General features: G+C 48.4%; 1 protein-coding gene across 1 annotated transcript in view; it reads right to left on the bottom strand.

The window, feature by feature from the left end:
• Nucleotides 1–243: 243 nt before the first annotated feature.
• SPOCD1 (SPOC domain containing 1) overlaps nucleotides 244–27,217 on the bottom strand; it is a 121,014-nt gene continuing 94,040 nt past the window's right edge. Inside the window, exons 15-16 of the mRNA XM_060257907.1 lie at nucleotides 20,127–20,313; nucleotides 244–2,470 (exon numbers count right to left, since the gene is read on the bottom strand). Of these exons, the coding sequence (XP_060113890.1) occupies nucleotides 1,530–2,470; nucleotides 20,127–20,313 (1,128 nt within the window). The 3' untranslated portion in view covers nucleotides 244–1,529. The remainder of the gene's footprint in view (nucleotides 2,471–20,126; nucleotides 20,314–27,217) is intronic.

A 27,217-nucleotide genomic window follows, 5' to 3' on the forward strand; every position in this document is an offset into this window, starting at 1 on the left:
CTGTGACATGCCAGGGTCTGCTTTACATAGAATGACCATGAGAGTGAGTTCACTACTAGGCAAGATGGCCAGTCTTTCCCCACATAGCCCATGCTAATGTGACACCACTTTACTAATGTAACGCTACTGGCTAATGCAAAGGATAGAGACTGCTGAAAGGCTTTTTTCAAACTTCACTCAAGCTCCAGGTGTGCCCAGAGCCTTTTAATACCCGGTATGTCTGTACGAGAGCAGATCCTCATAAAAACATAATAAAAGCTTTATTGCATTGAACTCTTTTGAACTGTTTGACATTGAAAACAGAAACAAATCTGCTGCAACAGCATCTTGTATTCAGACAACAAAACTAGTACCTATCATCCTAATTCAAGTTTTCCTATTCAGACTCCCCCCTCTTGCCCAATACTGTTATTCAACTTCCATAATGGTAAAATACAAAAATAACTACACTTCTACCATACACACCATTCCCTGCAGCATTTGTTCCCCTAGACCATTTCCCCCCCTTCATCCAAAACACCCCCCTTGATCCGTAAATTGGACCAAACACAAACACGCTTCCTCTTTTCTGCATGGCTGGGGCAGATCCCCCTTAAAAACCCAATAGTGCAATCCTATGCAGAATTACTTCAGCCTAAACCCATTTAATTTCAATGGGTTTAGAGACTGGGGTGACTCGATATAGGACTACAATGCAGCTGTGCCACCACAATGTGTAAATTTGGGCCCTATGAAAGGTGTAGACACGACCTTTTAACAAAACAGTAACTTGCCATGGTTTGCAACCAATCAGTGCTTCTCAGGATTCCTGACTAGGAATGGAAGCAAGAGAATGTTCACTTCTTCAGCTGGGGGTCTTATTGCATAGTTAGATGCACACTTGATAAAGACATATACCACCCAGCAGTGTATGCATAATCAGCACCAATGTTCTGCTATCCAAATCACTGTGAGAATGTTCTGAACTTAGATTCAAGCTTTCCAAAGGAAAAGGATCTTGTGAAACGTGAATTAACGTCTTTTAAAATATAAAATAACTATTTTTAAAAGTCTTCTTGGAAGTTGCAAAAATAATTTAAAAAGCATATTCAACATTAGATCCCCACTTCTAATTTTCTTCCTCTCCGGAAGATAAAATTTAAATCATGCTAAAAAAGACAGTTAACTCACCTTCACCTCCATTTGTATTTGTTTAATTTGTATTTGTTTCAAAAGTGAATGTAATGCCGGAAGGTTATTTTTAGGCAGATCTACCAGACCATGTTTGCTTACACAAAACCTTAATGGTAACTCCCTGTTTGGCTTCTCTCTTGATTACTGGCCGCATATGCCTAATGAAATTCTATATTATACTACCCATTCCCGAGGACGTCAAATCCCCTCCCAAGTCATTCTGCTCTACATTATTTGCAGCTCTTGAGCATTTTGTGCCCAGTGTTCAGATAATGCTGTTTTTAATCCTGATTAAGCGTTCCCAAAGCATGCTTTGCTTATCACAAGGTTTAGAGAGCTGCTTAGAGGATGGATTGTCAAGTAGAAGGGGGCTGAGCCAATCCCCCCAGCAAGGACAGGAGCAGCTGAAGCTGGGCATACACTTCGTCATCACTCTGCTGAACTGCTGGGACCTCTAGCCCTGCTACAATTGGGGACAATGCAGAGGCAGTTTCTGGTGGCATTGTAGAAAATGGATGGAGGAGAGATGGAGGACCAGGAGGAGGCTCCTGGTCTGGGATTATATTGGACTGCAACTGTGTCACATAGTGGATGAGAGATAAAGTGTCCTTCATGAGTGAGTTGCTATCTCTGGCAACAGGTGCAGCACTAGGGATCAGGGGTGGCAATGGAGCCTCGGATGCTTCTGCAGGCGGCACAGGCTCAGGACAAAGCATGTTCAGCAAGTGCGAAGTGTCCAAGAGATCTGCTCCGTGTGTTCCATCCACTCCATGATGATTTGGGCGGACGGTCTCAGAGGGCAGAAGAAGCCCAAGAGGGTTCCTGAGGTGTAAGGGGCCAGGATTGGTGCAAATCTCAGCCTGCTGGGATTGCACTCCCAAGGTTTCCAATGTCAGATTGCCCAACTGTCCCTCGATCAAAGAAGAGTCACACTGCAACTGCAGAATAACATCTGAAAGAGACTGACTGGTTTCATCTCCAGCTGTTTCTTGGTGAAACGAGGAAAGAGCCCCGTGGACCATCTTGCTGACTGACTTCTCACTGAGAAGTGGCTCACACCACGGAAGAACCAATGCAAGACAATCACGTTCCCAGAGAGGCTCATTCGGGGACAGGGGTTGCGGTGGCTGGTGCTGATGAGCGTCTACTTGCGAAGGAAGAGGAAAGTACTGGATTTCGATGCTGTCCTTAAAAGTCACATTCTTTCTTTTGGGTTTTGGTAAAGGGCCAGGCCCAGTGGGAGGTCTCTTGGGTAGAATTAATCCCAGCAACAAGGAAGGGTGAGACGCATCAAGCCCTGTGGGGACAAAACAGAGACAAAAAAAGACCTCTTTGTCTCATTCTAGTTAAAACCCAGTGATGAATTTAATTCGTTAGCCACCCTGGAGCCCCTATAAGAGATGAAAAGCAGGGTAAAAATCTTGTTAATAATAATAAACAAAACTAATAAAACCAGAACAATTTCAGTGTTTTTAAAAAGGCATGCCATGGCTCTTTGTTGGAGGCCTAAGCATGGGCCATGCCAGCCAAACACAGCATAAAGTTGCCCAAATCATGCTGGCAAAGGAGCTTCAGTCATTTTGCTGCTCATTCAGTGGTCAAGGCAACCAACAATGGCTGTGCCATCACCTAGGTAAAGGCAGTGCTATGTCCTAAGGTTGCTAATCCCCAGGTGGGGGCAGGGAATCCCCCAGTTTGGAGGTGCTTCCTCCCTCCCACTTAGGGTCATCAGAAAGCAGGGGGTGAAGGGAGAGAATCTCCTGGGTAATCCATTATTCCCTTTAGAGACCAATTCCCATAGGGTATAATGGAGAATTGATCCGCGATAATCTGGGGCTCGGGGGGGGGGGCTGTTTTTTGAGGTAGAGGCACCAAATTTGCAGCATAGTATCCAAAATACCCTCCAAGTTCCCCCAAAATACCCTCCAAGTTTCAAAAGGATTGGATCAGGGGGTCCAATTCCATGAGCCCCAAAAGAAGGTGCCTGTATCCTTCATTATTTCCAATGGAGGGAAGTCATTTAAAAGGTGTGCGGTCCCTTTGGAGCTCAATTATGCTTGTCACAATCTTGCTCCTGGCTCAACCCTCAAAATCCCCAGGTATTTCTTGAATTGGACTTGGCAACTCTACTATGTCCAAAGCCATAGGATCACAAGAGTTTTTCCAGAAACTAGAAATTATGGCCTATTCAAAGCCCTGACAGTCAATAGATGGGGAAGAGCAGCTGAGGAGGGCTGAGGTTCAAGTCGGGACACATCCTCAGAGAGAGGGTACTTTTCTACATTCTCTTTTTCCTGGTTTGTGAGTTCCTGCTGCTGGGAGGGAGAGTTCTCTTCCACATGTGTTTTGCTCCCTCTAGTGGTCAATTCAATATTACACATTAGTTTATGTTGGGTGTATCTCCCTGCAGATGTAAACTGCAGGTTTTTATCAGATATAAACCAATGTAATATTGCAGGGGTGGCCAACGGTAGCTCTCCAGATGTTTTTTGCCTACAATTCCCATCAGCCCCAGCCAGCATGGCCAATGGCGGGGGCTGATGGGAGTTGTAGGCAAAAACATCTGGAGAGCTACTGTTGGCCACCCCTGTAATATTGAATTGACTACTAGAGAGAGAAAAATGTGCGGAATTGGAAAACACCACAGAAACAACAGGAACCCACAAGCAAGGAAAATGGGAATGCAGAAAAGCCCATGGAAAGAATATAGTTTTTAATCTTTTCCTTTCCCTAACTCTTAAGATGGCCATAAGATGCATTCCCAGTTTTGAGCTTCACATACCTGAAGAAGTCAGCTGTGAGTCATGAAAGCTCATATGGAAATAAACATTGCTAGTCTTTCATGCGCCCTCAAAGATCTGTTTTATAAAGCTTCGGCAGAACAATGAAGGCAGCTAACCTTCGGGGAAAAGCCAGGAACGAAGGGCAAGGAGTAATACACTTATGACCAGAGAGAAATCTGCAGTTTTTGCAAGGCAAATTGATTGGAAAACTAAACTTTTCTGAATTTTTAGATCACAGAACTTTTTAATATGGTCTTGAAGTGGAGTGGCAGTTATCCAGTTTCTGCCTGAGGAGAAAAAAACATAAATGGCACTCCACTTTAGAAAATGTATCTAATACTGGGCTTACTTTCAATGCTCCCCCCTCCCCCCTTTTAGATGAAAAACAGACCAGTAAACATGAAGCACAATAATTCTCTTCATGAAACTCCGCTTATATAAAAGACCAATTTGTTTCTTTCCACTGCCTGGTCTGCCTGCTCCCACAACAGCCCTGCGTAAATAGCAAGCTCCTCAGACGCCAGACATACTATTTTCTGGCCTTCTGCAATGAGAAATAAAAGGAAGTCACCGCTTCCAAACATTGACAAAGACATTTTAATATCCTGCCCCAGCAGGATGATAAAAATCTACCTGACTCAAACAGGCAGGCAAAGGTCACCTCAAAGAATCCCTGATGAAAAAACAAAGGTTGGGCCTACTATGAACACAGCCTTCTTATTGGTGGTTGCGAAGGCATTCTGCGGAAGGGTTAATCCTCCCACTTGCTCCAAGCAGGCAGGGCTAATTGTAACTACCTTGCAGGACATCTCTTGCTGGAAGAGGAAGCCCAGTTTCCAAATGTGGCTCAGTAAATAAGGCAAAAAACAGAAAAGTCCAAAAAGAAGACAGGAGAACAACTACAGAAATATCTGTTGTCCTATCCTACCCTGAAGCAAACTTGAAAACTATCAACTTTCAGGGTTCCATGTTATTAACTGCCCTCAGCCCTGTGAACTCAGTGAAGGGGGGTATAGAAATTATAAACATAACTGAAATAAATAACAACTATATTGGGATAGTTTCCAGCCACTGTTGAGGACCATTCATTGTAGGTCCAAGATTCTTTTTTCCAAAAGTGGTGGAAGGTGTCCTGCATAACCAGATGATAACAAAAATTGGTGCGTATTTTCAGACTGGATAAAAAGGACAGGTTTCTTACCTGTAACTGGTGATCTTCGAGTGGTCATCTGTGCAATCACACATATGGGTATTCCTCCGGAATGGCCCTGACCTCGGAGAGTTCAAAGCAATCTTGATCGTAGATCTGGCGCGCCTCCCCCTCGTCCCGGGGCGGAGCCACCGTTTGCGCATGCGCGGACGAGGAGGGAGGCGTCTAGCCACTCAGTTTCTTCCCGCCACCGGACAGGTGGAAGACGTGCTAGGTAAGTGTCCAGCAGCGGGGAAGGCTGGATGGGTCTGTGTGATTGCACAGATGACCACTCGAAGATCACCAGTTACAGGTAAGAAACCTGTCCATCTTCTTCGTGGTCTCTGTGCATTCACACATATGGGTGATTAGCGAGCTATCCCTTCGGAGGCGGGTGCTGGATCTGTAAAAGGTATGCAAGGTTAGACCAGAATGTAATGAGAGTGGTACTTACGGTGGTCAGTCGAAGATGGAGCGAAGTACAGCCTGTCCGAAGGAGGCATCACGCCGGGCACGAACGTCAAGAGCGTAGTGCGAGGCGAAGGTAGACGTGGAGGACCAGACCGCGGCATCGCAGATGTCCTCTATAGGGATGCCCTTCGTGAAGGCTGACGAGGTGGCGACGGCTCTGGTAGAATGAGCTCGTATGTGTTGCGGGACTGGTTGTTTCGCCAGTTGGTAGCAGAGTTCTATGGTGGCAACGAGCCACTTAGAGAGCCTCTGAGTAGATATTTTGCTGCCCTTATTATGGGTGGCGTAGGTAACAAAGAGTCTCGGATCCTTACGGAATTCTCGAGTTCTGTCTATGTAGAAAGCTAGTGCTCTGCGCGCGTCCAAGTTGTGGAGAGCCCTCTGGCCTGCGTCCGAGGGGTGCTGGAAAAAGGCTGGTATGATTGACTGTTTCCCTAGGTGGAATGGAGAAACGACCTTTGGTAGGAAGGTCGGGTCGGGGCGAAGGACCACCCTGTTACTGTGAAAGATTGTGTAAGGTGGGTCCGCCCTCAGGGCACAGATGTCGCTAGCCCTCTTGCCTGTGGTGAGAGCCGTGAGTAGTGCTGTTTTCCACGATAGCAGGTGCAGTGGAATAGATGCCATGGGCTCAAAGGGTGGTTTCATGAGCTGGCTGAGCACTAGAGAGAGGCTCCAGGTTGGGAGGAGTTGTCTGACTGGAGGGTGTAGACGAATGATGCCCTTGAGAAATGCCTTCGTGGCATGATGAGAGAAGACAGTTGTTCCCCCGATGTGGGGGTGGAAGGCAGAGATAGCTGCGAGGTGTACTTTCAGGGAGGAGTATGAGAGGCCTGTCCTTGAAAGTGCTAAGGTGTAGGTTAGTACCTGAGAGATGGTAGCGCAGTTAGGGTCAAAGTTGTGTTGAGAGGCGTAGTGAGTGAAGCGCTTCCATTTTAGTAGATAGGCTTTCCTAGTGGATGGTTTTCTAGAGTTCACTAGGACTTGGCGGACGTCCGGGGGAAATTCTAAAAACTGATTCTCCAGGCCGTCAATTTGAGGGATGCCGGGTTGTGGTGTAGGACCTTTCCGTCCTGTTGGGAGAGAAGGTCCTGTGCTTGTGGGAGGATTAGGAATGTCCTGTTGGACAGGGACAGGAGGGTGGTGAACCAGGGTTGGCGTGGCCACCATGGGGTTATGAGGATGCAGTTCGTGCGGTCTGTTTGGATTTTCTGCAGGACCCTTGTGATGAGTGGGATGGGGGGAAACAGGTAATGTAGTTTTCCCTTCCAGGTTTGGAGGAATGCATCCCCTCTGGAGAGCTGGGATGGTGGACCTCTCATGTAGAAGTGGGTGCACTGGGCATTTGATGGTGAAGCAAATACATCTATGCTCGGGGTTCCGAAGGTTCTGAAGACTTGTCGGATGTATTGAGTGCTGATAGACCACTCGTGGTTGTTGGTCGAGTGGCGGCTCAGGGCATCTGCCTGGGTATTCTCGTTCCCTGGTAGGTGAACGGCCGTGAGGAAGATGCCCTGGGTGATGCTCCAATGCCACAATGCCAAGGCCCTCTTGCAGAGTCTGATGGAGGCGGTGCCTCCCTGCCTGTTGATGTAGAAGACCGTGGCGATGTTGTCGGAGGTGACCTGGACGTGCTGATTCCGTAGCGATGGGAGAAAGGATCTCAGCGCTTTGTGTACTGCCAGGAGCTCTAGGCAGTTGATGTGGAGGGACCGCTCGTAGTCCGACCATTGGCCTTGGACTGTGAGGGTTCCTAAGTGGGCTCCCCATCCCCACCTGGAGGCGTCCGTGGTGACGATCACTGAGGGAGGGGCTTGTTTGAACGGCATGCCCGTGCGGAGATGATGTTGCATCGTCCACCATCTGAGGGATGTTACGATGTGCGATGGGAGGGTCAAGAGTGTGGACTGGTGCTGTGTGTGAGGATGAAAGGTCCTGACGAACCACATCTGCAGGGGTCGCATGTGAAGTTTCGCGAAGCATAGGACTGCGGTGGTTGCTGCCATTAGGCCTAGCATCCTCTGAAACGTGAGAGCTGTCTGGGAGCGCCGGGCAATGATGGTGTTGGCCAGAGACTGTATGCTGAGTACTCTGTCGTGCGGTAGAGAAGCTGTCTGGGAGACTGTGGAGATGTCTGCTCCTATGAACTGAATTCTCTGAGTAGGGGTTAGTTTGGATTTTGATAAGTTGACCTGGAGGCCGAGAGTGGCCAAGAGGGAGAGGGTAGTGGAGACGTCCAGTTGGAGTTGTTCCCTTGAATGGGCGACGATCAGCCAGTCGTCTATATATGGGTATATTGATATGCTTCGTTGGCGTAGTGATGCGGCAACTACTGCCATGCATTTGGTGAAGACTCTCGGGGCCGTCGATAGGCCGAATGGGAGAGAACGGAACTGGAAGTGTTGCTCCCCGACGGCGAATCTGAGAAATCTTCTGTGATGGTGGTTGATTGTGATGTGGAAGTAGGCATCCTGTAGATCTATGGATGCCATCCAGGAGCGTTCTGGAATAAGTGGAAGGATTGCCTGGAGTGTGATCATACGGAATTTCTTGTAGGTGATGTGGAGGTTTAGTTTGCGAAGGTCGAGGATCGGGCGGAGACCTCCATCTCTTTTCGGCACCAGGAAGTAGCGGGAATAAAACCCGGTGCGATGGTATCGGGGTGGGACTGGTTCTATCGCGTTCTTGTCTAGCAGGGACGCGATTTCTGTCTGTAGAGGTGCGGACGATGGGGTGGTAAGAAATCTGTGATGTTTCGGGGTGGATGTGAATTCTATTAGGTATCCTCTCTGTATGATGGCGAGGACCCAAGCGTCCGATGTTATGTCTCTCCAGGCGGGGTAAAACTGTTGTAGACGGGTGTATGAGTGGGGATTTGGCTGAAGGAGGGGAACTGGACGTCTCGTGGCAGGGTGGTCAAAGAGACGGTTTTGAGGTAGCTGCGGTCTTTTTGGAAGTTTGAGTGCGTGGTCTGTATTGGGATGACAGTTTGGGCTGGGGGGTTTTTCGTCTCCATGAGGTTTGCTGTCTGGGAGACTTGGTACCCTTATGGTAGGTGGACTTCCAGTTCCTCTGCCTGTTGAACTGGGGTTGGTGTTGGGAGACCCCCAAGCGTTTCGCCCGTTTCCTGCCGTCATCGACTGATGTGAGGATGTCGTCTGTGGCCGCGTTAAACAGGCCAAGGCCGTCGAAGGGTAGGTCCTCAATCTTATATTTAATATCCGGTTGGAGTGACGAGGACCTAAGCCACGCATGTCTGCGTAAGGCTATAGCTGAGGCCAAGGCTTTGGAGGAGCACTGTGCAGCATGGCGAGCTGTGTTAATCTGCTGCTTGCTCAGTCTTGCTAATTCCTGAAGGGCGTTAGTGGCTGGTTTTCGTGATTCCTCGGGTAAGGAGGGTATCAGGGTGTTGAGATAGGTGGTTAGATTGTATGCATATGCTGAAAAGCATGCCGTGTAGTTTTGTATCTTTGTTGCAGCTGTAGTGAGCGAATATATCTTTCGCCCTATAGTATCGAGCTTCTTGCCCTCTCTTTCCGGGGGTACTGGGTGTCTCGTCTGTTTCGATTTCGAGGAGGAGTGAACTATTATGGAGTTGGGAGCCGGGTGGGTGAACAAGAACTTTGCGTCGGGTGCGTGGATCTTGTAAAGGGCTTCGACTCTTTTGGAGGTTGGAGGTACCGATGCCGGCTTGTCCCAGGCTTCCTTGAGTGTTTCTAGGAGGACGGGAAGCATAGGAAGAGAGGAGCTTGATGGGAGGTCTGCATGTACGAGGTCAAAGACGACATCAGAGACCCTGGGTGCGTCTGTGTTAAGCTTCAGATTCAGCGAGTTCGCCATATTGGAGACTAAGTCAAGGTAGGATTTCGGACCCTCTGATGGAGACAGGTCCGCTGGCTTAGCTATGTCGGAAGCCGGAGATTGTAGGTCCGACCCCGAGGAGCGGTCGGATTCGGAGAGTTCGGCTTCGGAGTCGTCGTCGGTTCCGTGCTGCAGGTCTGGTTGGGTTTCTACAGGTGGCAGCTGTTTGTTGGGCGCAGTGTGTATGGAGCCCGGTGGTGAAGGCAGTTTCGGTTCGAGGTCGGGGCGACTGCGTTCGTCATGGAGCTGAACGAGCCTGTCGTAGTCGAGGTGGTGTGCGCGCGGGGACGCTTCGTAGTGTCGGGTTCGATCGCGTCTATCCGCGCGGTCTCGGTATCGAGGGGAGTCGTGGTAGCTGTGGTAGTGGCGTCCTCTCGAATCCGAGCGGTAGCGGTCGTGAGAGAGGGATCGTCGGTGCCCTCGTCGGGTCCGGGGAGAGCGAGATCTAGACCTCGACGGGGAGTAGTAGGAGTATCTCTCCCTGCGGCGGCTGTGGGAACGGTGACTGCGTCGGCTGCGGGAACGTTGACGGCTGTCCCTACGGCGGCTGTGGGAACGTTGCCTACGGTGGCTGCGGGAGCGTCGGCGACTGCGTGAGCGTTGGCGGCTGTGAGCTCTTGGTGTGGGTTGCCGGGGTAAAAGGACTCTCGGAGTCGAAGGTTCCCTGGTCAGGGATTGGGCTTCCAGCGGCTTAGAGAGGTCTATGAAGGCGCTGGGGTCGAGTGGTTGGTGGCTCCTTGCAGGGGAGTGGGCCTCGAGTATTTGGTCGGGTGGGGAGTTCGTGACTGACGGCGACTTGGAGGAGATGCGTACAATCTCCAATGGTGTGATGTTCGGTGTCGGTGTCAATTTCACTGTTGGTGTCTTGGGAGCCGAGGCGGAGCTCGTGGTCGGGTTCGATGTCGATCTTACTGCGGTCGAGCTCGTGGTCGGGTTCGAGCTTGTGAGTTGCCCAGATTGGTCGGAGGGTCGATGTGCAGACTTGGTTTTCTTTATGCTGGCGGTGCTCGTCGTATCCACGTGGGCGGACTTGGAGCGGTGACGCTTTTTGGTGCCGTCCGACTTTGTGGTGTGTTTACCGGACTTAGGCTTGCAGGGACCTTGAGCCACGGAAGCTGCCGGCTGCGCCGTTCCCACGTGGAGTGGGGAAGATGGCGGATGCTGGTGTTGCGCGCCATGCGGTCGGAGGGAGGCTTCCATTAGATGGCTCCGGAGTCTCGCGGCGCGATTCTTGCGGGCCTGTTTGCCGAACTGGCTACAGTGGACGCAGGAATCCGTGTGGTGGGTCTCCCCAAGGCAGAAAAGGCAGAGGGAGTGCCCGTCAGACGATGGGATCTTGGCAGAGCAGCGCGTGCAGCGTTTGAAAGTGACCTTGTCCCTTCCTTCCATCCGCTCGCGGGGAGGGGGGGTGAGGGAGAAAGTCCGAAAGATAGTGAGGAAGGTTTTTTTTTTTTTTTTCTATACGATACCCGGTGAAGATGAAAGACTGAAGTTGGAAGATTTGAGGAAAGAAGTAGGTTCGCTGGTAGATTGCAATGAGGAAGTTGGAGATCAACGAGGTAGGTGCGATCGGGTCAGCGGTAAGGAAGAAACTGAGTGGCTAGACGCCTCCCTCCTCGTCCGCGCATGCGCAAACGGTGGCTCCGCCCCGGGACGAGGGGGAGGCGCGCCAGATCTACGATCAAGATTGCTTTGAACTCTCCGAGGTCAGGGCCATTCCGGAGGAATACCCATATGTGTGAATGCACGGAGACCACGAAGAAGATCAGAATGTGCCATCAAGTTGCAGCTGATTTATGGTGACCCTTTATGAGGTATTCAAGACAAGAGACAAAACAGTGGTGGTTTACCACTGCCTGCCTATGCCTAGCAACCCTGGACTTCCTTGGTGGTCTCCCATCCAAGTACTAACCAACCAGACCCTGCTTAGCTTCTGAGACCTGATAGGAGAGCTAGCCTAAGGCTGTCCAGATCAGGGTCAATCTGAGTAAGACTATTTATTTAAAAGATTAATGCTATTATGCTTTTGATTTTGCATCATATTGTAAACCACCCTGGGGTTCTCTTTTATTGGGACAAAGGCAATCAATAAATGCTTTAATTAAATAAATATAAATTAAACCTCTTTCTGTCTTTTCTTAAACTCCTCAGATTCTTAACAAGGACCTTTGGAACCAGAAGGTGTGTGTGTGGGGGCAGGGGGGAATCAGGATATAGAGAACCTTCATGGGTAGTGGGGGATAGGAGGGGCAAATAGAGATTTGTTCTTCCTTGCAGAAGCAGATGGGTCTTAATCTGCCCTAGGTGCAGAGGTGGAATGCGCACGCTCTGAAGAGTAGCAGCCTCGGCTCGCCCCTCTCCGGACAAGAAAAGAGATTAGGACCGAAAGATAAGTAAATATTGAAGTTTTGGGGTCATAATATTTGGCAGTGAAGCTAGAGAGTCAAAGAAGTTAAAGGCGTGCTCAGAAGACAGCTAGCACTGAGAAAAAGGGAGTATTTTGGAAAACAGATAAGAACCGGAGGCAGTGATTAGCACCGTTAAAATGGCTGCCACTACAGTGAAACAGCTTTCCGAACAGATAGCACAGCTTCAAGCTTTAATGATGCAGTCTCAGAACAAAATAGAGGAGACTGTTGCTGAAATTAAAAATGAAGTTAGCCGGATAAACAAGGATCTGCAAGATATTAGGCAGCTGGCCAACAAAGCTGATAAGGCAGCGTCAACAAATCAGAAGGAGATAGTTTATTTAAAGGGGCAGATTAAAAGCCTCTCCGACAGAGCAAGAAGGGCAAACCTTATCATTCATGGCATTTCAGAAGACATTGACTCACGACACTTGGAAGACGGGATAATAAATTGGCTCTCAGAACAGCAAACAGGTGTTTTGATTAATGCTGACCAGGTCGAGAGAGTCCATAGGCTTAGATCTAGAAGGTCAGGAGGATCTCCGAGACCAGTAATAGTCAAATTCACAAGAGAAAAAGTGCAGCAGCAAGTCTTTTTGGCTTTGAAGAAGAGGAGGGCACTGGAATTTAAAGGGAAAAGGGTATATGTGAGACAAGACTTTTGCAGTGAAACACTGGAAGAAAAAAGACAAATGAAGCCATTTGCAGATAAACTCTTTCAGAAAAAGATATTGTTTACATGGGCTTACCCAGCCACTATTGTGATCTACAAAGAAGGCAAAAGACTCACAGCAAGGAACCCAGCTGAAGCAAGGAAACTCTTGGAGAAGATGGGTCTGGACCCAGGAGAAACAGGAACTCAACCAGAGGAAGAGCTTAATGTCGATGAACCAGAGGAGGGGCCCTCTACACGTCAGGAGAAACGACAGAGGACGAGACTATAAGACGTTCAAGGAAAAGGAGGAACTTCAAAAAAAAAAAAAGGGGAAGTACCCCACAAATAAGAGGGAGGGAATATCACGGTCTTAAGTGAAGGAAGGAAATAATAAAAGATCCAGGAGGGGGGGGAGGTGTGCCCACCTAAAGGTATAGGGAGGGTGGAGAGATCAACCCAAAAACGAGTCTTATACCAGAAGAGGGGAGGGGGGATGATGGGGAAGAGTGGTGGGAAAGGGTGTGGGAGGGGGGAAGGGAGAAAGGGGAGAGGCAGAATAGACTTTGTTATCCAGCCAGGGAAGGGAAAGGAGGTGAATGATTATGGCTAAAACTTTGAAAATGCTCTCACTGAATGTCAACGGACTAAGTTCAGACCTGAAAAGATATAGATTAACAAGAATGGCCAAACAACACAATATAGATATCATGTATTTACAGGAAACACATAAGGCAAAGGATGATATTAAACCGTTGATTAAACACCCAGGATGGAAAGTATTGGCTGAAGCAAGAAGTAGAACTAAGACGAGAGGAATAGCAATTTTAGTACACACAAAGATCGATATTAGGATACTAGATCTCATTAGTGATAGGGAAGGGAGATATTTGTTTATCAAAGGTAGGTTTCAAAATAGAGTAATAACGCTTATAAATATATATGCCCCAAATACAGGACAGAGGAGATTTTTGAATAAAGTTATGCAAAAAGTTCAGAAATTCTCAGAGGGAGAAGTTATTATAGCAGGAGACTTTAACATAGATATGACCAAGGAGAAGGAGGCTAGGTGGAAAAGGAATTTGGTAGAAGTGCATGAGGCCTTAGGCTTGGTTCCAAAGCCGACACATTTATCAAGTAGACACAAGACAGCTTCTTGTATAGATTATATATTTCTTAAAAAATCAAATAATTGGGAGGTGAGGAAAGTAACAACCCATCCAATATGGATCTCAGATCATGCTCCACTAACTATAGAACTGGTGATAAAAAACGAACAAATTAGAAGGACTTGGAGATTTAACAGTATGGTCTTATTAAAAAAAGAAAATAGACAATATATGGAAAATCAAGTAAAACAATATTTTAGAGAAAATAAGGGAACAGTGGCCACAAATATCTTGTGGGAAGCAGCAAAAGCAGTGTTAAGAGGTCATTGTATGATGAAGGAGAAAGAAATAAAAAAAGAATGGTATGCTAACAAGACACAGAAACTCCAGGAATTAGGCGCACTGCAGAGCAGTCAAGGTATTAGATTCTGCCCTGATAGGAAAAAAAAGATCGATGAAATTAGGAAACAATTGGACTTTATGGATTCGAGGGCATTATGGAAAAAACAAACCATGGTAAGAAATGAGTTTCAAAGAGATTCAATAAACTCCGTTAGGAGACTGGCTAATTATCTCAAGACTAGGAAAGAAAAGCAAAAGGTGGAAAGTATTAAGAGAAAAGGAAAGGTCACGCAGAACCCGAGAGAAATTAGGCAAGTGTTTCAAGAATTCTACAAAGAGTTATACGCTAGGAGGGATATAACAGAACATATTGAAGAAAGTGGAGAAGTGTTGGGAGACACAGATAGAGAGAGTTTGGAGAAGGAAATAACAGTTCAAGAAATAGAGGAAGTAGTGAACAATTTAAAAGTGGGTAAATCCCCAGGGCCTGACGGCTTTACTGTGGATTTTTATAAGGAGTTGAAGGAGTTACTGATCCCCGAATTACAACAAGTGTTTAATGCTATATTGAAGGGAGGGAAAGCTCCCGACTCTTGGAGAATGGCTGAAATAACCGTAATATTAAAACCCCAGAAGGATCCTCGGGAAGTGGGTTCATATAGACCAATAAGTTTACTTAACCAGGACTACAAAATTTTCGCTAAAGTTTTAGCAAATAGGTTAAGGAACATATTACCTCATATAATAAAAGAGGATCAATATGGCTTTGTAAAGAATAGGAGTATTGCACATTCTATAAGGAATATATTTAATGTATTGTACCATAAACGTCCTGGGCAACTTGCTTTACTTAAATTAGATGTATACAAGGCATTTGATACGCTGTCCCATGAATTCTTATGGTCCATAATGAAGAAGTGTGGGATTGGGCCACTATTCTTAAAAGCCATTCAAGAGGTCTATAGGGAGGGGTCAGCAGTGGTAAGAGTAAACAACGAACATACGGATCAGCTCCCAATTGAGAGAGGTGTGAGGCAGGGGTGTCCACTTTCCCCATCCCTGTTTATAATGGCGACAGAGCAACTAGCAGAAAGGATTAGGAATTCAGGGAGAATAGAAGGCTGTAGAATAGGAAAGGAGGAAATAAAAATCAATTTATTTGCAGATGACATAATCATGACAATATCTAACCCGAAAGAAGCCATTAGGGAAACGAAAATTATTTTAGAAGATTTTGAAGCAGTATCAGGTTTAAGAATAAATATGGGAAAGTCTGAAATAATGTACTTTAATGTTGGTTTGGAAGAAAGGAAAGAGATTAATAGGATAACTAATATGGGGATGGGAGTTAAGAAATTTAAATACCTAGGGATAGAAATTTATAAAAATATTAACAGGATAGTGGAGGGAAATTATAATAAAACCTGGGAGAAAATAGAGAGGGATATGCAGCAGTGGGGGGAAAGGACGATGAGCCTGACCACTAGAATAAAGAGTGTATCGATGTTTTGGATGCCAAGGTTGTCGTACCTTTTTCAAACGATACCATTGGAGTTAGATAAGCAAAAAATGACTAACTGGAACACTAAAATAAGGGAATGGATATTTGGTAGTAGGAAACTTAGATTTCCAAAAAAATTGGCATACAATCATAAATCAGAACTTGGATGGGGAGTCCCAGATATAGTCAATTATTATGAAGCATTTCAGCTTAAAGCATTATTAGAAATAGAGAAGGAAGGGGACCAGAAATGGATAAGGTTTGAGAATGAAGCTAATAATGGGGTAGGAAAACATGGCATCTTTACGAACATGGGGGCGAAGGAACTTAATTTAAACGTGGGACCAAGGAAAAATGGGCTAAATGTTTGGAAGAAATGGCAACCGAAATGGCTGAATCGGGTATCTAGATGGACGCCATTAGAAATGTTGATGGAAGGAGACAAGGAGCATAGGTGGAGCGAACTACTTAAGGCTAAAGGATTTAGAAGGGTAGAAGATTTGTTAATACTAGATAAGTTAAAACCATTACATGAATTTCAAGAAGTTGTAGGAATACAATACTGGCTTAAGGCTACAGGATTGTATACTAAGAAAGAAGTGGAGAAGAGTAACTTAAATGAAGAAGAACCTATGGAAAAGTTTTATAAATTAATGGGTAAAACAAAAAAAGGATTAGTAGGCATCCTATATAGGAGCATGAATTTAGGTAACGAAGGAGCAATAAGCTACCTTCAACGGTCATGGAGTTTAGAAGGCCAAATAACGAAACGAACAGGGGAGAAGATAATGGAAGGTTTAAAAAAAGTTAAGATACATAAGGTTAGAGAAATGGAATTGAAATTTTTCACTAAATGGTATAGAACTCCGGCTACTTTAGCCAATATGTTTCCTGGGTTGAGCCCTAAGTGTTGGCACTGTAAGAAAGAAAAGGGATGGTATTCCCACATGTGGTGGGAGTGTCCTGAGGCCAAGAAACTATGGGATATGGTAGTGGGAATGATAAAGAAATTCTTTCAGGTAGAGCCGAGAATTAACTTTGAACTAATGCAGATGAGTTTATTAGGGAATGAAAAAATAGGGAAGAACAACCAACATTTACTAAAAGCAATGATATCAGCTGGTAAAGCGGTAATAGCGGCAGGATGGAAGGATAAAAGTAAATGGAAGGAAAGTACTTGGCATAACTATCTCTTTGATTTTGTCCAGTCAGATATAGCCGCTGTAATGTTGCAAGAAGAATCATGGGAAGAAAGAAGATCAAGAATTAAAGAAAAGTGGCTGACATATCTGAAATGGGCGAAGGAAGAAAGGAGAGTGGACATTCAGTGGAAGCTTCGAGTCCTTTGTCCCTGGCTGGAAGAAGAAAAGGATGAATAGACTAAGGGGGGTGGGTTGGGGGTAAATGTAAAATGGATATCAGAAACCATGTAGAGAAACGGATAATGTATTAATAATAAAAATATACATATTAAAAAAAAAATCTGCCCTAGGTGCAGAAGAGAGGGAGGATGTGCAAACAAATTCTTCCCTGACAACAACCGCTGCCATCTTCGGCACTATGCTGCCAGCCTCCTGATGGGGGCTGGAGATATTCTGGGATCACAACCCACCTCCAAATGACAGAGATCAGTTTTCCTGGAGAAAATGGCTATTTTGGAGGGCAGACTCAATTGCATTATACCCTATAGTGGTCCTTCTCTACAAACCTTGCCCTCCCCCAGGCTCCACTCCCAGACACCCATGTATTTCTCAAGTTGGAGGTGGCAACCCTGCTGGACACCCAGGCCTATTCTCCTGCTGCAGGCAAAGACAAAATATCCAGCAAGACTGGCATGCACTTTCCACAGAGGTCATGCCAGGGAACAATCCCTCCTGATGTGTTGTGACCTGGGAACTGTTGGGAGCAGATTCAAAGTTGTGGCAGACAGACCCATGAGAGAGAGTGAGTTGTCTGAGGCAGCAAATGGCACCGCTTCTGCAATCTTGCCACCTCCCCACCCCTCATCCCCTACCCGTGAGATGGAACTTGCCGTTCCTCTGAAGCCCCCGGGCACTTCCCTGTCTTGGTGCATTTCTTCATTCATGAAGACATTACTGAAGTCCCTACAATGGTGGCAGATGGCTTAGTGGCAGCAGATGGCTTAGATACCACTCTTAACTTTTCCTTTCTTAGCTGCCTGCTAAGAGTCAAAATGAAAAAAAGAAGGAAGGGGGAAGAAAGCCAAGGGGGGTGGGGAGAACTGTTAAGACTAAGATAGAAAGAAAAACCGGGATCAAACAAGGGAAAGGAAGCAGATTGAAATACAAGAAATTTTCAGACCAATGCAGAAAAAAATATTAGGTAATCAGAGCAAATCTATGTTTTTGCAGGGAAGAGCCCTACTGTCATATGCTGTTGGTGCTAGGAAGGGAAGGAGAACGTTGTATAGTGGTTAGTGTTGAGAGAACAAGGTTTGAATCTCCACTCTGCCTTGGAAGCATGCTAGGTGACCTTGGGCTAAACACATTCTCAGCCTCACCTACCTCACTCATTGTGAGGATAAAATGCAAGCGAAGAAAATGTTGTAAGCCACTTTGGATCCCCACTGGAGAGAAGCATGGGATATGAATGAATGAGGAGATAAAAGAACTGTAAGGGGTTTCTTCCCATCGCAAGTTATATCCTGCAAGGTAAGTAGGCCTGCCAGCTCAGAGCATTGTGAAACTTACACCACCAACAGAAAACGTAAAATAACTGAGGGGAAAAGAATATGATGACATTTAGGATAGCCAGTCATTAATGGATACTGCCAGGCTCAGAATAAATTCTGCCTAGGGTTGTTAAAAGTCAGGGGTGAATATTTGTCCCATAAACCAAGTTTTATTTCTAAACTTCCTAGCCCTTGTGATTGCAGGGAAAATATGTGGAAAATCACTCCAGCCCCTGAGCTCCACTACACACAAAGGGATTTCAGTGTAAGCTCATGGAGGTCCATGCCATCTATCTATCCCAAGGGTGTCCAAACTTGCTTAACATAAGAGCTATACATAATAAATGTCAGATATTTGAGAACCACAAGACATGAACATCAGATGTTTGACAGCTGCAAAGAAGGACAGAAAGAAGGAAGAACGGAGGGAAGGAAGGAAAGCAAATAGATGAGGGAGGGAGAGGTGGAATGAAAGTGACTTTAACTTTAAATGCATTCTCTAAGCCAGGGGTGGCCAGCGGTAGCTCTCCAGATGTTTTTTGCCTGCAACTCCCATCATCCCCAGCCAGCATGGCCAATGGCTGGGGCTGATGGGAGTTGTAGGCAAAAGACATCTGGAGAGCTACCATTAGCCACCCCTGCTCTAAGCTGCCAGCTGGCTTGGCTTGGAAAAGTGATTTAAAGAGACAAGTGCCTTCTCCAAGCTGGCCAACAGGGCAGTAGGGGCTTCAAGAGCCACACAATATCTGTGAAAGAGCCACATGTGGCTCCCAAGTCACAGTTTGACCACCCCTGATATCCCATTTGCATCAATGGGAATACCATTCACAAATACATTGTCACATGTACACGAACACCAAACAAAGCACAAGAGGACCCAGCGCTCCTTCAGTCTAATCCTTTTCCTGTTCACAGAGCTGCCATTCTTTGCCAGATTACATTATGCAACATTAAACCATAAGCGGACATGACCAATTTTCTAGACACACAACAAGTTGTTTCAGAGTCTTGCCTGCAGTCAAGAAAAAGGCCAAGAATATTTTCACTCAGCCACCCTCATTTTCCACACACAACAGCATGGTGTAAAGGTTTGCCCCCTTTGTTTGTCTTGTGCATTCTGACTATCAGGGTCAACAGATAACTACCAGCAGGCCTCGATTTGGGAAGCTCACAGGAACAGAGCTCTGGAACATCTAAATTTTATTGTGCTCTCTTTCTTAACCCCCCCCCCCCCACACACACACACACTTGCTTCTGGGCTCCATTGTTCAACCCCCCTGTGAGAATTATGCTGAACTCTAAGGTTTGACAAACTTTCTAATATTTTTCCCCACAAAAAATAACCAAAACATATAAAGCAGACAGATTGAAATCTTCATCCTTCCACTGTGGCCACACAGAAAGTAAGTTTAAAAGTAGGATGGGAGCAAGGTTTTATTATGACAACTATAATTCAAGAAGCATTTTAAGGTAGATACTGAGTTGATATAATTTAGTGCACCTTCCAGTGATGTCAGGGGTGTGTGGCATATGCAAATGAGTGATGCAAATATGTTGTGCTAATGAGCTCTGTCATCTCTTTTTCTACAAAATGACCCCTGGCTACTACCAGTATGCTGAAAACTGAGTTTTCCTTTATTTATTTCCCATTTCAAGTCCTGGTACTAATCATGTCAGATATTTTCAGCATGCCTTGCCCCTCTTCAATCTTCCTTCTCCTAATCTACTGAAAATATTTATACCTTTCATGAGGAAGACCAGAACTGGTATAGAACAGCAGCAGATGAGAAACATTATTATAGCAACAAAAGGAACACAGAGTACAGAGCACTGGTGTATTGTTCCCTGATCTGTGCTTCAGATGGGCATCCGGGATGTTTATCTCAATGTTTCTACCCTACCACAAGAAACCTTGAAAATGGAAGAAAGATCTGTTCCAGTTCCTTACCTGGGCCACCCAGTGGGTGGAGTTTGGAAGGTACTGGTTGGTAAGCTGCTAGTGGCACCATAAACATCTCCATATGGTTGTTGTCCACAATGCCGTATCTCTGTTTATTGTTCAGATAAGAATACAGCATGTTGTAAGGGCTGCAGCCTTTTGTCAAGCTTGGGTGGAATTTTATCAAGGCCATCTCCTAAAACAGCAAAGGGAAGGAGAGGAGGGAGGTAGCTGATGAGTGGAGGACGGCTCTTTGGGAAAGGAAATCAGTCCCCTGTTTAACTCACTGCCACTTAATACACTATCACAGCCTCGATCGATGCCACAGATCACAAAATATGGTTGCACTTACCTGTAACTTATGTTCACCAAGTGGTCTTCTAAGCAGACACACATGCACCTGTGCATGCACAGACCTGCTACCAAAAGGAACTCCACAAAAAACTTTCTAGGTTGCGAGAGCACTCCCCTCCCCCCTCCAAGCCAGTATTTCCTCCCAAGAGCAGCCATGTAACTGGAGGAGGGGGAATGATCTTCCCTCAGTCTTCCTTACGCCACTATAGGGGTATGGCCCTGAGCCAGGGCAGTCCACAGCGGGAAAGGAGGGAAGGATGTGGGACTGCAAAGAACACCATTTGACAAACATTAGTTACAGGCACAATCATGTTTTTGTCTTCATGACTTCTGTGAAGGCTCACATGGGAGAACAGAAAAATCACATTCTTGAGGGTGTGGGCTGGTCAGCAAAAGACTGATGGAAGCATTCCTTCCCCCAGAGCTGACTGCCTGGAGTCCATGTCTACAGTGTAGTCTCAGACAAACATGGAGGGAGTGAACCAAGTAGCTGCTCTGCAGAGGTCTGTGAAGGCAACTTTACCGATGAAGACATCTAGCCGCTAGCTGAATGAGCTCTCAGAAGAAACAGGTGTGGAGTGTTCGAGACAGTATAAGCAGGGGCATGTGTTGAAGTTGGGGGTCACTTAGTGGCTCTCCTCACCCATCGCCACTCAGGGTACCGGACCTTCAATCTCCCCACTGGAGCCACAGATGGTGAAAACAGGGGCCTGGGTGGGAGCTGCCCCACCCCAGCAATTTAAATCATGCAGGAGGGATGCTCAGGAGCAGCCACTGCCCCTCCTGTGCCATCTAAAGAGCCCACCAATCAGCTGTTTGGTGGGCCCTTTAAATCATACAAGAGGAGCAGCAGCTGCTCCTGGACACCCCACCCATGAGATTTAAATTGTGGGGGTGGGGGCAGCCTTGTCCTGTCCTCTCAGCTCTCACCCCACAAACAGTGTGGGGGGAGAGCTCTTTAAATCGCACAGGAGGGGCAGCAAGAGCAGCCACTAGCCTCCCACGGGATTGAAAGGGCCCACCGATCGACTGTTTTGTGGGCCCTTTAAATGGCCTGGGAGAGGTGGCAGCTGCTCCTGGGTTCCCTTCCTGTCAAGTCGGCTGATTCAATAACAAGGCCTTGTTGATACAAAGTTTCTAGTTTATTGATATCATTGTTCTCGACTACAGGGAGAATGAAAGACTGAGGATCATACAGTAAAGTGTAATCATATAAGGTATACTTCAAAGGGATTCTTTAGGGAGGGGGTACTATGCAGGGCACATTCACACATTGATGTTACAAATTCGTTCTCAGGCCTGTTGTGGCCTTGGGCGGATCCTCCCACAGTGCCCAGCCTGAGAAGGCACTATAATCTCTTTCACATATTCCCATTTCAAAGCAAAGCTACATAACAAAGGAAGGGAGGGGGAAAGGAGAGTTCGAGCTAGCAGCATTGGTATACAGTGTGGCTTTTACTCAGAATGCTCCCCCCTGAACCAAAGATGAAATACAGACTTGACCAGAGTTGAAGCAGACTTGACATACTGTCCCCCCTAAGCCCCCGCCACCGCTTGTGGCTGCGGGAGAGGCGGATGGTTTTTAGAGTCCTGGACTTCGTGGCCCGAAAGGCCTTGATCCCCCTTCCGAATCGGAGGGGGTCCTGGTGATGGAGGATGCCAACCCGAAGAACCAGGGTCTCGACTCAGCAGGCTGCAATGAAATACAGGGTGTATTTTACCAAGGGCAGGAGGTAGATCTAACTCCACAGTCACTGGGTTAATGACCCTTTTGATCTTGAAAGGCCCCAGGAATTTATAAGCCAGTTTCCTGGAGGGTTGGGAGAGAGGTAGGTTCTTGGTTGATAGATACACAGAGTCCCCAGCTTTGAAATCCCAAGCCGGGACATGAGACTTGTCATCCTGTCTTTTATAGGTCTCTTTTGCAGCCTCTAGGTTCTCTTGGATGGTTGGCCAGCTCCGACTCGGACCTTGCCACCACTGCTCGAAGGCTGAGGGGGCCTCCTGACTCTCCCCTCCCGGTAGAAGGGGGATTGGTTTCCCCTCATACCCAAACACTGTGGAGAAGGGAGAGGCTTTGGTGGAGCTATGCGCACTATTGTTGTAACAATACTCTGCAAAGGGGAGGAGGTCCACCCAGTCGGACTGGCGTTGATTTATAAAACACCTCAGGTATTGCTCTAGGACCCTGTTTACCCTCTCTGTCTGTCCGTCCGTTTGGGGGTGGTAGGCTGAACTCAGACCCTGTTCCATTCCCACCAATTTGCAAAACTCCCGCCAGAAGGTGGCAATGAACTGCGGCCCGTGGTCGCTAATGACCTTATCTGGGAACGAGTGTAATTTTACCACGTGATCAAAAAATAGGGCCGCTAATTTTTTAGCTGTGGGCAGTTGAGCGCACGGGATGAAGTGGGCTTGCTTTGAGAACATGTCCACCACCACTAGAATCACTGTCTTTCCCCGGGAGGGGGGGAGCTCCACTATGAAATCCATTGACACTACCGACCAGGGCCGCTTAGCCGTCTCTATTGGGTGTAGGAGCCCCGGCGGTTTTCCCCCCCTTCGCTTAGCCATGATGCACAGCGGGCAGCTAGTCACAAATTCGGACACATCCTTCCGCAGGGACGGCCACCAGAACTGCCGGTTGACTAAGTGCAGGGTTTTTACATAGCCGAAGTGCCCAGCTAGTTTGGAGGAGTGGCAGAGTTGCAGTATCTCTCTCCGGAGCCCCTCCGGGATATAGAGCTTCTCCCCCTTATACCAGAGCCTGTCTTTCCCCTTCAGCACCCCCTCCAGCTGGTCTTTTCCCTCCCACTCGGTTTCTGTGGCGATTTGCTCACGACTGATCCCTTCCAGTTCCCTCTTTTTCTGGGACCGGGTGGTGACCATGGCCGCTACTTGTGAGGGTGAAATTAGAGAGTCCACCACCTCCTCTCGCTAACTCTCGTGTTGCGGGAGTCGGGAGAGGGCATCGGCTAAGAAGTTCCTCGTCCCTGGGATGTGTCTCAGGGTGAAATTGAATTTGGAAAAGAAGCCCGCCCACCGGATTTGTTTCTCGCTCAACCTTCTTTTCCCCATCAGGGCTTCTAGGTTTTTGTGGTCTGTCCACACTTCGAACGGTACCTTGGCCCCCTCTAACCAAGACCTCCAGGTTTTTAGGGCAAACATGACTGCAAACGCCTCCTTGTCCCAGACTGACCAGTTCCTCTGGTCATCTGAGAACTTTTGAGAGATGTAAGCGCATGGCCGTAGTTTTCCCTCCCCGTCCCTCTGCATGAGAATGGCTCCTATGGCCACGTCGGAGGCGTTGCATTGAACCATGAAGGCACTTTGGTCGTCGGGGTGGCTCACGACCGGTTCGCTAGTGAACAGGCGCTTTAGCTGGTCAAAGGCAGCTTGACACTAAGGTGTCCAGTTTAACCGGGCACCCGGCCGCCTGGCTTCCAGCCCCCTTCCTTTCGTCTTTAGGAGTTCGGTCAGGGGCAGGGCGATCTGGACGAACCCCTCTATGAACGCCCTGTAGAAATTTGCGAACCCGAGAAATGATTGGAGCTGTCTACGAGTTCTCGGGGGGGCCCACTCGAGCACTGCCTGCACCTTGGCGGGATCCATGACCAGCCCCTGACCCGACACCCGGAAGCCCAAATAGTCTAGCTCGGTCTTGTGGAACTCACACTTGGATAACTTAGCGTACAATTGATGCTCCAGCAAGGTACTGAGCACCTCCCTCACCAGTTTCACATGGGACTGTTCGTCTTGCGAATAAATAATGATGTCATCCAGGTGCACCACCACCCCCTTATACAGAAATTTCCTGAGCACATTGTTTATTAAATTCATGAACACCCCCGGCGCCCCCTGCAACCCAAATGGCATGACCAGGTACTCGAATTGGCCCATCGGGGTGTTAAACGCCGTTTTCCACTCATCCCCCTCCTTGATGCGCACTTGGAAGTACACATCCCTCAAGTCCAGCTTAGTGAAAATTTTCCCCCCGGACACTGTATTCAATAAGTCCCGGATGAGGGGGGTGGGGTAGGCGTTGGACATCGAGATCGCGTTTTTCCTGCGAAAGTCGGTACAAAGTCTAAGTGAGCCGTCCTTCTTCTTGCGGAACAGCACTGGGGTGGCGTGGGGGGCCGTGGCTGGTCTAATGAACCCCCGCTCCAGGTTTTTGTCTAAGAACTTGCGCAGTTCCTTCTTCCCTGCCCACCCCATCTGGTAGAGTTTGGCTTTTGGTAAGCTCTCCCCTGGGATCAGTTCTATGGCACAGTCGGTGCTCCGATGGGGGGGGGCAACTGGTTGGCTTCCTGCTCGCTAAACACCCCCATCAGGTCACGGTAGGCGCTTGGAACGGGGTACGCCTTCTCTACTGACACGCACGCCCTCTCCTTGGCCACGGGAGCCCGCGGGCCCCACGCCGTGTCCCACAGGTGGCTTTTACACAGGGGGTCCAGGAACCTGATCGTCTGGGCTCTCCACCGGATTAGGGGCTCGTGCTTTTCCAGCCAGCCCACCCCTAATACCACCGGATAGGAGCACGAAGGGGCAATAACAAAGACCTCGTGGTCCCAGTGTTCCTCGATCCCCATGGGGCACGCCTGCGTTTCCCGGGTGCACGACTCTCCGCACATCACGGACCCGTCCATTTGCTCAAACAGCATGGGGTGAGGTAGCTGCGAGCTCTCCAGCCCTAGGGCCTCCGCTACCTTGGGGGAAATTAGTTCCCGGTTGCACCCCGAGTCTATCAGGGCCCGTATTTGTAGAAACCTTCTCAGTTTGGGGTTTAGGAGCTTCACTGAGACAAAATACAACCGTCCCGTTGCTCTCACCGTCAGTGGTGACTCTTCCTGCTCGACCTGCTGGTTGGCACCGTTCAGAGTAGGCCGGCCTCGTTTCCCGCCGGTTCCTCGGCCCAGGCTAGGTCGGCCAGTTCCGCAAAGAGCAGCACCTCCTCGTCCAGTACCTCCTCCGGCACCGCCGCGCTGCTCTTCGTCGCATCCTTAGCGCGGCCAGTTGTCTTCTTGGGCCCCGGGGTGCTTGGCTTTGTCGCTGGTGGGAGAGCTCGGGCGGGAGGTGGCTGGGGACAGCTGGAAGCGAGGTGATTCGGGTCCCCGCACCTGAAGCACTTGCGGGGTCCCACCGGCACCGCCACTGCGGGTCTCCTGGATTTTGGGCGGGTCTGCTTTCCCCGGGGTGGCTCTTGCCCGACTGGTGTTGGCGCAGCATCGCCACCCGTTTCAGGTTGGTCTCCACTTCCCCCGCTAGCTGGATCCACCCCACCAGGGTGTCTGGGCTCGCCTGGGTGAGGGCACGATCCAGGATGCTGGCGTTCAGCCCGTTGGAAAAGTGCTCGATCTTCATTAGTTCGCTCCAACCCCGGACCCTAGCTGCGTTGGCTTGGAAGTCCGCTTCATACTCGCGGATGGATTGGGCCCCCTGCTGCATGTTGCGGAGGGCTGCCAGCGCACGGGTCTCCTGCAGGGGGTCTTCGTACTGGGTTAGAAGGGCTTATAGGAAGGTGTGCACGTAGTCCAGGTCAGGATGCATGGTTTCGCACAAGCTCACATACCAACGCTTGGCCGCCCCTCTCAGCTTCGAGCCCAGGTAGTCCACCCTGCTGAACTCGTCTGGGAAGGAGTTCCCCCAGTAGTACATGAAGCTGTTCGCCTGGATAGCGAAGTAGTTCACCTCCTCCGGGTCCCCGTCGAAGGTTGCATCCAGTTCTCGCCCTCTTCCTGCATGGCGGGGAGCCGCAGGTATCTGGGGAGCCGCCTGTATCTGGGGAGCCGCGCCTCTTGCAGGGGCTGCCGCCTGGGCCGGTTGGCTTGGGCGGCCTCGGGTCGTCGGCTGGGTGGGTTGCTGTCGCCGAGACCCGGTCACCCCCAGCGCTCTGCCCAGTTGAGCCGTCAGGGTGTGCATCTCATCCTTCAGGCTCCGTATTGCTCCGTCGACCTCCCGACGGACCATCAAGCAGAACATCTGATAGTCTTCATCGTGCATGTCTTTGGGCCTCGGTTCTCCACCATCGACCCCCCAGCACTCCGCTCCCACGTTCTCGTCCTCTGGCACCTGGACGACGATGATGCTGTCCGCCTCCCCCCGTCTCGATGGGACCCGGGTTGGAGGCTTCTGTTTCGGCCATCTGGACTCTCCTTGTGTGGCGGGTCATGATGGCCTCCTGGCGGATCGGGGCCTGCTCCATGATGGTGGTAGAGGTCCGCGGTTGATACTGCCGGGGCGTGATCACCAACTGGAATTGGGGGGGGGACTCCGCGGCTCTCCTAGAATCAAGGACGTGCCACGGCGCCTTGGCCCCTTCCACGTCGGTAAGAGGTTCTCCGTTGTCCGGAATCTGTTCGGCCATGAGGCTTTAAAGTTGCCAGAAAGGTTGAACTTCGAAGGGGAGTCTTTCAAAATGTCAAGTCGGCTGATTCAATAACAAGGCCTTGTTGATACAAAGTTTCTAGTTTATTGATATCATTGTTCTCGACTACAGGGAGAATGAAAGACTGAGGATCATACAGTAAAGTGTAATCATATAAGGTATACTTCAAAGGGATTCTTTAGGGAGGGGGTACTATGAAGGGCACATTCACACATTGATGTTACAAATTCGTTCTCAGGCCTGTTGTGGCCTTGGGCGGATCCTCCCACAGTGCCCAGCCTGAGAAGGCACTATAATCTCTTTCACATATTCCCATTTCAAAGCAAAGCTACATTTATTTATTTATTTATTTATTACT

This window comes from Heteronotia binoei, chromosome 17 (genome assembly GCF_032191835.1).
Source record: "Heteronotia binoei isolate CCM8104 ecotype False Entrance Well chromosome 17, APGP_CSIRO_Hbin_v1, whole genome shotgun sequence".
NCBI lineage: Eukaryota > Metazoa > Chordata > Lepidosauria > Squamata > Gekkonidae > Heteronotia > Heteronotia binoei.